The sequence below is a fragment of the Benincasa hispida genome, chromosome 1 (assembly GCF_009727055.1).
Source record: "Benincasa hispida cultivar B227 chromosome 1, ASM972705v1, whole genome shotgun sequence".
NCBI lineage: Eukaryota > Viridiplantae > Streptophyta > Magnoliopsida > Cucurbitales > Cucurbitaceae > Benincasa > Benincasa hispida.
The window spans coordinates 17324945-17336888 of NC_052349.1; the positions used below are offsets into that span (position 1 = coordinate 17324945).

General features: G+C 35.0%; 1 protein-coding gene across 1 annotated transcript; it reads left to right on the forward strand.

The window, feature by feature from the left end:
- The first annotated feature begins 2629 nt into the window (after nucleotides 1-2629).
- On the forward strand, nucleotides 2630-9287 carry LOC120070189 (serine/threonine-protein kinase RUNKEL). The gene is made up of 11 exons (XM_039022045.1): nucleotides 2630-2948; nucleotides 3070-3159; nucleotides 3479-3531; nucleotides 3674-3749; nucleotides 4037-4098; nucleotides 4190-4268; nucleotides 4367-4423; nucleotides 4549-6210; nucleotides 6476-7348; nucleotides 7681-8809; nucleotides 8894-9287. Exons 1-10 carry the CDS (start codon nucleotides 2901-2903, stop codon nucleotides 8794-8796), a joined length of 4116 nt encoding a protein of 1371 aa, XP_038877973.1. The 5' UTR covers nucleotides 2630-2900; the 3' UTR covers nucleotides 8797-8809; nucleotides 8894-9287.
- The last annotated feature ends 2657 nt before the right edge of the window (nucleotides 9288-11944 follow it).

The following is an 11944-nucleotide window of genomic DNA, read 5'->3' on the forward strand; positions in this document are numbered from 1 at the left end:
GAAATATTTATCTTCCTACGGATCATATTTAAATGTTGAACCAGGATTTTCAATTTGTAAGGCTTCACCAAATTTAGGTAACTTCTTGTAGGATTTTTATGGTGACCCCCACAAACACTAACACATTTTTTCTTTGTCTTTCATGCCTTGTCGTAACTTAAACTCACACCATACTCTTATTTTATATTCTTCACAATATCCTTTGGTCTATATGAATGACTAACGTCTTCAAACTTTGACGAAATTAAATCTTTGAGAACCCAACTAGAAGCTTGTCTATGATCGTTAGTCAATATTTTATTTCTACATGTGTGGACATTGTTATACTTAAAGATCTTAAATATTTCAAAATTATTTAATTTAATGGCTCGAAGTCTCCATTCGCATTCTTCAACTAAGCATATAACTTTGTATAATGTTGTGTTCGACTTCTTCACCCTAAACTAAAAGTTACCTCTAATTGTTAATATAAATAACTGCATCTTTAAATCCTTTTTTGATATAAATATGTCACCAACTTGCACATCTTCAGAATAATAAGACTGATCTGGCATGACAATTGTGCTACTAGATGGATGTGACAAATCACGACCCGTTGCATGTGACATCCTCCATAGTCTTCAATTGTTTGTTCTTCTCCATGCAGTGTATGGTGGGTATTAATCTTGGGTTCATCTCCATCATCCTTCTCCCTCCAAGATCAATCATTGAAATATTGACCTTGGTCTACATCATCCCCTAAGTTATGAGTCGCCAAATTACTAGGCGACGAAGTAAGTGATGGGTCAACATATGTGGGGAAAAATTGACTATCCGGCTCATCTTGCAATGTATTGGCCTAGATGTTGAAGGGATTTCTTTAGCTCGTCGGATATGTGAATTTTTTGGATGAAATCCTTGATTACTTGAACACTTTGGCTTTGATACATAAAAAGGTATTATTGAGACCTCTTCCTACGTGAGGAATGTGTGTAGATCTTCATCATTTCGAATTACAAATGCAGAGGCTTTGGATCTCAATTGAAGTATACATCTTATAATAATATTATACTAATCCGACATTATACCACTTATCTCATAAACTTCGATTAGGAGTTCATTATAGGCCGTGCTGACCTCAATGTCATACCCCGCAACTCTCCTCCATCGTAATCTTTTTCCCTTTCATTCCAAACGCCACATAAACAAATCCAAACACGAGACCTTTTCCTACAATTTATAACAAAAAATGCATTAATGTAATGTCGTTAAAGAAAAAGCAAAATAAAAAAAAATTAAAAAGGAAAAAAATTAGTCTGGTCCTCCACCCGATTGGGTGCAACACCAGGCCAAAAAATAGAATGCTTAGTTTTCGTATGCCCGACAGGGCTAGAGTTAACTCTATCGGACCCCGAAACGGTCCCAGTTCGGTTCTTATCCCATGCCCGGTAAGACCGGGTCAATAGATTAATTTCATACCCGATGAAGACTGACCAGAATCCAACTTATTCCAACAATTATTTTGTACCTGGTGAAGCCCAACTAGGTAATTTCAACTCATTTTCTTTCTACCCGGTGAAGCCTGATCGAGAATCATACTTATTCCAATAATTATTTTGTACCCGGTGAAACCCAACTGGGTAATTTCAACTCATTTGCTTCCTACCCGTGAATACCTGGTGAAACCCGAACGAGTATCTTTAAAAAAGCTGTTATTTTTTTTTAATTTATAAATATCAAATGCAAGGCATTATAAAAATAAAAGAAACAATCAACAAAGTAAGCATAAATCAAACTCCAAAAAGGTCATTTGTTTTTGTCAATTTTTTCAGAAATTATCGAACTATTGAATACATACAAAATGAAATACATACCTTCTTACGGAGTGTACAAAATTACAACTTCATGAAATACAAGTTTTGGACTTGACAAATTTCATTCTAGAATAATTTGGTGAAGATAACTTTTTGTTGGGTTGTAAACAAATCAAATTTGGTTATGGAGAATTTTGTGTGAATATCTTTTTGTTAATGACTTTTGGATAAATTAATTTTTTTGTGAGTAAATCAAAAAATAAATTTAGGTGGATAATTTTTGGTGAATTAATTTGGTAGGTTAGTTGTTAAAATTGGTAGTGGGAATTTAATAAGGGGTATAAGAGTAATTGGAATCTTTTGTATGAATAATTTTTTGTTAATAGTGTATGGATAAATTAATTTTTTGTGAATAAATTTAGGTGAAGAATGTGAATTAATTTGGTAGTTTGGTAATTGAAATTGGAAGTAGGAATTTAATAAAGGGGCATAAGAGTAATTGTTTAACAAATATTTACTTTACTTGTATCATTTTCATCATCAGAAGTAAAAAAAACTTATTTTTTCAAAAATGGATAAAAAATACAATATCAAACTTCCAATAGGCAATTTGTCCAAAATTTCCCAAAAGTTTAGAGGTATACATGTTTGAGAATTTGACGAATAAAAGAAAGGCACCTGCAACGGTCGAAATACAGCCCACCTGCGCGTCACATGACCGTTTGAAATATTTGAACGTTTCACATTGCCACGTCATCCACTCACCTCAGCATTAACGCTGCAGTTTAATTTTGAAATCAAAACGATTTTTTTTTTGTTTGTTTCTTTTTATAATTATTTTGTTTGTAATTTCAATATCCGACTGTTCCCGCCCGTTTCCAGCCACTTCTCTCATCGCTATGGACTAACTTTTCTTCCAACGGCAGAAGCAGATTCCATTTCTCTGTTTCGTCTCTGCCATTGATCGTAGATCGTCAAGAAATCAAGCTCGATTCTTTCTCCTCCGTTGCTAATCACTCTCACTCTCTATCCTGTTGTTGGCTGAGGAGTATTTGTGGTCACTCGATTTCGCAATCCGAAACCCTAGCAACACCAGTAGAGCTGATAATGAATCAGTACCACATCTATGAAGCCATTGGCCGTGGAAAGTATTCGGTAACTACTTTCGGGCTCGTGCATAGTTTTTAATGTTTTCAGTCATAGTTATCTGCGGCATTCTTTGTAATTGCTTAACTTTGTGACGATTGTTTCTATTTTTTGTTCGGGATGTTCCTAGACCGTGTATAAAGGGAGGAAGAAGAAGACGATCGAGTACTCCGCAATTAAAAGCGTGGATAAATCGCAGAAGAACAAGATTCTCCAAGAAGTAAGTGGGCGAAATGTCATTTTCGGGGAGTGGATTGTTAAAAGGGATTTTGATAAAAGATTTGGGTACTTTTAGGATGTAGAACGCTAGATTTTGTTTAGCAACTGCTGATTTACTTGTATAAAATTGATGCATAGCTCATTTTTAATTTTACTCGTTAGTGTATTTGCCTCCTCTCTGCACTAAATAATGCTTTTCAGAACCTCGATATCACCAGGCCCGGTTCCTTGTTTACAATTGTGGTTATTGAATCGAAGATGCTAGTGCACAGTTTGTTCATGGATTCTAACGTAATACGCTACATTCTCATCTAATGCAGGTCAGAATACTTCACTCCCTTGATCATCCAAACGTGCTCAAGTTTTACTCATGGTAACATTTGGAAACATTTGTTAATGTTTCTCAAAGGATTTTCTAAGCAGTCAGCTCTGACCAATTTTGTGGTTTTACAATTATCTTCCTTTCATCACTTTGAATTAGACATTCACTTCGCCCATCTTTTTGCATTCGGAAGGTATGAAACTTCTGCTCACTTATGGCTGGTGTTAGAGTACTGTGTTGGAGGAGATCTCATGAGCATCCTGCGCCAGGTATATCATACAGTTTTGGCAACCTACCGTTAGGAACCTGTTAGGTTTAAATAAATCCTATATAAATAAGAACAAGGGCAACTGTTTGTGCTATGGAATTAACTTGCTTTGCGCAACCTATTCTATTTGGGTGTTTTGTTCACTTTTTATTGTTAAATTCCCAATTTGTCCCATGGTTCATGTACCCCAATAAGTCATTTGTGAGGTTCCATAGGTTTCATGTGCCTATGTCTAATCTTTAGAGTTTTAAAAATAAAGATATTAATTTGTTTTTGGATGAGTGGCAGGATGGCAAATTACCCGAAGATTCAATTCATGATATTGCTAGTGATCTTGTCAGAGCATTGCAGTAAGACAATCTTGGTTTATTTGTTTCTGTATACGTATCAGTATATTTTTGAACTCTTTGGTTGAATATATATATAATCAAACAATTTCAGGTACTTACACTCGAAAGGAATCATATACTGTGATTTGAAGCCATCAAATATCCTACTGGACGAAAATGGTCATATAAAGGTATCGATGAACCACAATTGCATTTCTTTTTAATTGGGTAGATTTTAGTAGTTTTGAAATATTTTATTTAATTTCTAACTTTCTGTCCTGTTATGCAGTTATGTGATTTCGAACTAGCTAGAAAGTTGAGTGAGATATCAAAAACAAATTCAACGGTAGGTCAAAATCTTTTTGTTGTAGTAGTCTGCTTGCTCTTGAACTTTTAGATTTGAACTCAAATCCTGTCACATATTTAATTCCTAAGAAGTAGCTGATTGTTTTATTTGATGCACTTATTTAGGCGCCACAAACGAAACGAGGCACACCCTGTTATATGGCTCCTGAATTGTTCAAGGACGATGGAGTCCACTCCTACGCGTCTGATATGTGGGCTCTTGGTTGTGTCCTATATGAATGCTTTGTGGGGAGGCCTCCTTTTATGGGAAGAGAGTTCACTCAACTAGTTAAATCTATCCTCTCAGATCCTACCCCTATCCTTCCCGGTAGCCCTAGTCGTCCTCTTGTTAACTTGATTAATTCATTGCTAGTAAAAGATCCAGCTGAAAGAATACAATGGCCTGAGCTTTGCGGTCATGCTTTCTGGCGTACTAAAATCACTCCAGTATCTTTACCTTCACAACCAGCTTTTGCAAATATGATAAATCAACATTCTAAACCTTGTTTGTCGGAAAGAAATGGTGAAAAACTTGCTCAGAACAGGACTCCTCCTAAATATAGAGAGAAAGATGCAAAGGGCACTTTAAGACAAAATGAAAATTCTGCTTTTGGCTCAAGTAAAAATGAAACACTTGTTAAAGGTACTCCAGGCAGTCAAAAAACTCAATCAAAGGTTTCTAGCAAAGTGGTCGAGGAGAAGAAGTTGAAAGAAACTCCATCTGCTTCCAAGGGAGTAAATCTTTTAAGACTTTCAAGAATAGCAAAATCAAACTTGCAAAGAGAGAATGATAAAGAAAATTACAGGAGACCCGTTTCTGGCAACTCTGAAAATGATTCCGAGGTTGAACTTAAGAATACTGATATGGAGCTTGATTTTAATGAGAATGTTGAAGATGAGTCTCCTGATGAACCTGAGGAGTCTGATAATTTAAATTGCAATCAGGAAGACAGGTCATCGAATGGGAATTATCAGGGGAAGATGGAGGAGGCTCAAAATATAGGAGACCTTTCAGATTATTCACCTGCAGTTAATATCAATGCCTCAGATCTACCAAATAAACATGATCAGGAATCATCCTTGGTGCGTACAGAAGTGGTTGCTACTTCACCTAGTGCTAGCCCTCAACTTAAGAACCAAAGAACGAAAGAAGGTTCAGCATATGCTCTTGATACCGATTCTTTGAAGTCATCCAATAACCTTTCGGAGTTTTTTTGGCATCAGTCTGATCTTTCGGTTAAACCAGTAATGCCCAGCAAAAAATCTGATAAAATGTCAGATGTCAATACTACCACCCTTCCTTTTGAGGGATTGCAAGCACCTGATTTTGTGAAGATGCCAAAGGAGCGGCAGGATGCCATGAGCAGTAGGATTATTGCTACTCTCGGTGGAAATTCTAGTATTGGTGAGAAGCAAAACATGATTAGATATCTTGAGATGCTTAGTAATAACGCTGAGGCAGCTAATATTTTGACCAATGGGCCCGTAATGCTCATGCTTGTAAAAATGCTCAAGCAGTCCAAGGTTTTGCAATTGCGTGTTCAACTCACATCACTGATTGGCTTGCTGATTCGCCACTCTACTTTTATTGAGAATGACTTGGCAAATTCTGGTCTTTTAGTTTCACTAACTGATGGCCTCAGAGACAAGCAAGAAAAAGTTAGGAGATTTTCTATGGCTGCTTTGGGCGAGTTGCTTTTTTATATCTCCACTCAGGAAGAGCATAATAGCAACGCCAATCCTCCAGAGTCTCCTTTGAAGGAGACTAGATCCCCCTCTGGATGGCAGGTACTTTGATCTCTTTGGTCATGACCTTTTATTTTATTTTATTATTTTATTATTTATCTTTTTTCCTCTCCTATTAAACTTATTCGCATTCAATTAATACTGACAAGGCATTTTATGTTCGTTGATATAGTTTTACTAACATCCTGAAGTTGAATTAAATTCAAAAACCACTTACGAGTAGCTGTTATTTTTCGACGATGCAAGTTGCAACATCATTCACAAATTTTTTATACTGTGCTCTTATGAAGTTGTTTTAATGGATCAGGTTCCAAATTCATTAATTTCTCTAGTCTCATCAATTCTTCGAAAAGGAGAGGATGATATAACTCAACTATATGCATTGAGGACCATCGAAAACATTTGCAGTCAAGGAGCAATATGGGCATCTCGCTTTACCAGCCAAGATGTGATCAGCAACCTATGCTACATATATAGAGCTTCTGGGAAATCGGAGAATATAAGGCTCACTGCAGGATCATGTTTGGTTCGCCTAGTCCGTTTCAATCCTTCTTGCATTCAGTCAGTTACAGACAAATTATCTTCGAAGGACATGGCGTGTGCCCTAGTTAAGGGCAATCCACGTGAGCAGCAAATCACCTTAAATCTTCTAAACATGATCATGTTTGGAGGCCATATCTTAACTAGCATTGGAAGGTACCTTCTACCTTTAATGGAGGAGAAGAATCTTGTCTCCAGTCTCGTATCCCTTATTGAGCAGGCAAGTGAAGTTTTGAAAGGAAAGGCAATTGTTTTCGTGGCTTTCCTCTGTAAGAGTGTAAGACGGTGGTTGCCTCACTTCTTTTGCAATGCTAGGTTACTTTCTTCAGTGGACAGGCTCGCGAGGGAGAAGGACAACTATGTCCAGCAGTGTTTGACTGGATCTGTGCATATCGTGGCATCTATTGTGCCAAGTTTGTTGGATATGATTATAGGAGATATTCAACAAATGATGGGAGGACGACGTCATGGGCATATTTCCTCCCCCCTTACCAGTCGTGCTGCTCCAAAGACCAATATTCACTTGTTTCCTGTTGTCCTTCATCTTCTTGGAAGTTTAACCTTTAAGCGCAAGGTTGTTAGTCCTCAGGTGCTGCAGCAGTTGTCTGATCTAATCAGGCATATAGAGACACCATTTCAGGTGGGGTTATTTTGAAAGCTAAAATTCGCACACCACACACCCACAATTTGAGATTATAATTATTAGTGTTCTCTTGAATTTTAATTTATCTTCAGTTGAAATGAGAAAATAAAAACTTTTAGATTGGATATTAAATGAACTGAAAGTTGGTATGCATACGTGCTCTATTAGTTTTAAACAGGAATATCACCGTTGCACCTCTGTAGAAATGTTATCTCTGTATAGTTTACGTACTTTATGAATCTATTGTGAAGAGAGTGCGCGAGTATAGATGAGACATGTGGTTATATTGTTTCTTGATGTCTTCTTTTCCTGTTTCAATTCATTTACAGGGCAGGGATGACTTCCAGATAACATTACTTCGGGTTATTGAATCTATCACAGAGGAATTCTCGGTCATACTTGAAAATCCAGAGATTTTTGTCCATAAAATTCTCCCCAGTTTGGCTGTTCTTTACAAAGGTAACAAGGATGGGGATGCAAGATTCTTATGCCTAAAAATTCTCTTTGATGTGCTGGTCATTTTCCTGAATGAACCGTCCTTAGATGGGCAAAGGTTGGAGGATCTAAAGCAGATAGCAAATTTGCACTTCCTTCCTCTCTATCCTGCCTTGATAGAAGATGATGATCCCATACCCATGTATGCTCAGAAACTTCTCGTGATGCTCATTGAGTGTAATTACATCAAAATTTCAGACATTTTACATCTAAAGACAATCTCCCAATGCTTTGAGTTTTTGCTTGGCGACCTTTCAAATGCAAATGTAAGTAGTGTAAAGCTATGTTTAGCGCTGGCGTCTGCTCCAGAAATGGAATCAAGAATACTTTCTCAACTCAAAGTCGTTAGAAGAATAGGAATTCTGCTAGAGTTTGTGTATGCCAAGGATATGGAGGATTTTCTCGAACCAACACTTGGTCTCTGTAGAGCTCTCCTTCTGCGTTCTGTTAGTTGTAGAAAGGGATTCATCCACTCAAAAGAACCGTTTCTTCTAGGTGACGGTACTCCCGAGCAAAATGTTCTCGTTAATCAGCAGGAATGCATTAGAGATATATCCGACTTCGGTAACAATTTTGGAGTTTTCTTGGAGTTGAGTCGGTCCTCAGAAGCAAACATTGCCGAGATAGCCTCTGAATGTGTAGTGTTTTTGGTTATGGCGGCTCCTAGGGAAGGCACCACTGGTCTTCTTACAAATCTTCACAAAGTTAGTGTAATCCTGGAGTCCTGGAGGAAAGGAGGCTGCCTCTTGCTTGTCCAGAGAATGCTGCATTCTCTCGGTTATGCTTGTCGACAGTACTTGGCCCATGCAATGATATTATCCCTTTCCACATCTGAAATTTCACGGATTGAGGCAATTATATCTGATATCAAGAGTTCAAGTACGCCACGTTTAGCTAATGATGCAATGCTTGTAGCTATGGAGTTGCAGCGGCTTCATCGTTGTATTTGAAACAAGCAAAGTTGTGAGCGTCTAATTGCCTAACTCGTTTTTCTCAATACAATCAGCAATAATCCCTTGATTTTGACGATGAACTAATATCTCGCAGGTACTTTGTAAAATTGCCCAGTTAGCTAGCTAGGACAGGAGTAAAATCTTTTGTTCTAATACTATCATCGTACAGAAGAGAATGACCTACTGGAAAATGAGTGGAAAAAGAGGATTTGAACTCCCCAGGGCGGCTTTGAAGGATACCCTTCCAGTATCTATAGTTCCGAACATGGAACGTGGTTCTTGGTGAGTTCAATTCTTTATTTATTTGCACATTGTTATTTACATGTTGAATTCTTATTGTATGTGTGTATATATATTTTTGTACCGTGACTTTCTTCCACTGGCATCTCTATACTTTTTGCTTTATCAGTGCAATTTTATCATGTTAACTGTTAGTGTAGTTCTCTTGCTATAAATTATAATGGGAGGACCGTACCTTTACCTTTCTAGGATCAGTGCTCAGGGGTCAATTATATGCCAGCTTAGGGTTTTAATTTCATAAAAGTTCCTTTGGCTTTGAAAAACCGCTGGTGAGCATTGAAATGTACAGCAAAGTCAGATGCATAATGGAAGAACTTTTGGTTAAAGTAAGATGTCATTCTCATTAGATGAATGAAAATATTGGAGGAGACAGATATGAAAGAATACCAGTAATTTCTAAATTATATGAAGTTAGTTAGCAAATAGAAAATATATAGGTACTTGGATTCAACGATTTGAAACGAGCTACAATATTTGATGAATGGGCAAGAACCTCATTTTCAACGATCGAAGAAGTCTCATATCTTGAAATTTATTTAAGTTGATTATATAATACATTGATATTTCACTAAACATTTTACATTTAGTTTGCCATAACTTCTCAAATAAAAGTCAAGTAAAGTGAACTACTATCAACAATTATAAAGTAGTAGAACATAATGCACTCGATGTAAATAAATAGTTTAAAAAAAACCATTTTAGTTTATGTACTTTAGAACTTATTCAATTCTAGTAATTATACTCTTAAATATCCAAATGTGGTCTTTTAACTTGGAATTATTAAACAAGATTTGTGTGCCTTTTTTTATAAGTGATGGGTGCAGCTAACCACACTCCATATTATGGTTTAACTTAGAAGTAACTTCCATTGCCTTTAAATGTGTTCACCAATAAAGATAATCAAATCAACTCCATAGTTGATTTATGAAATTTTGTTTCAAACCCAAATTAGTAACTAAGTTTCAATGTTAAGTTTACTTTAACCCCATTTATTTATTATTATTATTATAGTAGGAAAGTGGTAGGAGTGGTGGGAAAGTTTACTTTAACCCATTTATTTATTATTAAACTTCGATCTTGAAGAAGAGAGTGCATATTAATTATCGTCAAGCTAAGCTCACTTTAGTTACTATATTTGTTATTTATCATATAATTTGTCTCTATTGTTTTTTTTATTGATTAAATATTACTCCTTGAATGTAATGAAAATTTAAACATATAACTCAAGATCTCAAAGTTATCTTATTTCCAACCTTATCTTTAGTAAAAAAATAAAATCTTAACAACCTTCAACCTTTAGGACTCCAACAAATATTAATACTAATTTCTATTGTTCCTCTTTTGTACTAAAATCAACGAGATCCAACAAAAATATATAGTCGAATTCGAATTGAACAGACGGATATCGATAAAACCTTTGCAAACTGAATGGACTGATCAATGACAATTTCAAGCCAACCAAATGTATACCATCTCGATTTCAAAATATTACCATTTTACCCTCTAAATTTGAATTTTATTTCAATTTAAGTTGAGTTGGTAATATATTTATTTGTCTTTTATCCATCTTTCATAGGCATCCCGAACATTTGAGTTACATTTTGAGTGGGACCTTGAGGATAGTTCTCGAGTAAGAAAAATCTCAAGTCATCAATGACAACTAGTGTAGTTGTCACAAGTTAATCTATCAGCACTTAACAAGTAGATAGTAACACTAATCATTTTGAAACTTCTAAAACCATACAAATTATTTATATTAGTTATATACAAAAACCCATTAAAACCAATCAAATTTAGTACAATTTTACATTTTTAACCTCTTTTTTTATACTAAATACTCATTTTTCGTTTTCGTTGTTAATATTTATTAATTAATTTAAAATAATTAAAAGAATTATAATTAATTTAGTTTCACCATTTATCATAATGGTTAAAATGAAATTTAAATTTTCACTTTATAGTTATTTTCATTTAAAAGACATTGACGTTAATGACTACGGGTGAGTATTTAATGAAGAATTAAGATTCGAAATGTAAATCTTGAAACTTAGGGATCAAATTAAAGCAAAACTCAAACTTCATAGGCAACATTGCTACATTTTGAAACTTAGAGAATAAACTAAAGACAAACTAAAAATTGGCGATTGTATAACATTTTGAAATCTAACGACCAAATGAAAACTATATTAAAAACTTTAGGATAAAAAAAATGGGTGCACTCATATATTACTTTCTACTTTTATCTCAATAATAATAATAATTATTATTATTTANAAAAAAAAAAAAAAAAACTTTGTTGGTACACTTTATAATTGTGGCTCCACAATTGGAATATGGTGCCAAAACGTTTGGCAACGTTTGGCGTTGTTAGTCCATGTTGTAACATTAACTTGTCCATGTTCTTCCTTTTTCCCACTTCATACAAATCCAAACCAATAGGGCCCCATTCAACCATAAAAGATTCTTTAAAAGTAACACCTTCAAGAATTAGATACTTTTCTATGTTTGTCATCTTTTTCTTTTTTTTCCCTTAATGTTTTTATCCCTTCTTTTTTAATTTATTATCTTCCTTTTCAATATGTTTCGGTTTCAAAATTTTATTTAGAATTGAAAACAAAAGATTTGTCTATCTTAAGAATAATAATATGCCGATTTAACTTTTTTTTTTTTTTTTTTCAAAATATTACATCACAAAGTTAATGCTATAGGTTTGAGATCTTCTTGCCTTCTAGAGATCTCGAATTATAATGGATTTAATTTCATTGTTTGATATCACGAGAAAGAGAATGACGATATTTTTTCTATATTAAAATAGACTAAAATGGGAAAATCTTTGCATTCACAT

Coding starts and splice junctions, on each gene's coding strand:
- LOC120070189 (XM_039022045.1), top strand. CDS start 2,901: ATGAATCAGTACCACATCTATGAAGCCATTGGCCGTGGAAAGTATTCG. Junction 3,750..4,036: donor TCATGAGCATCCTGCGCCAG/GTATATCATACA, acceptor GATGAGTGGCAG/GATGGCAAATTACCCGAAGA. Junction 7,349..7,680: donor ATATAGAGACACCATTTCAG/GTGGGGTTATTT, acceptor ATTCATTTACAG/GGCAGGGATGACTTCCAGAT.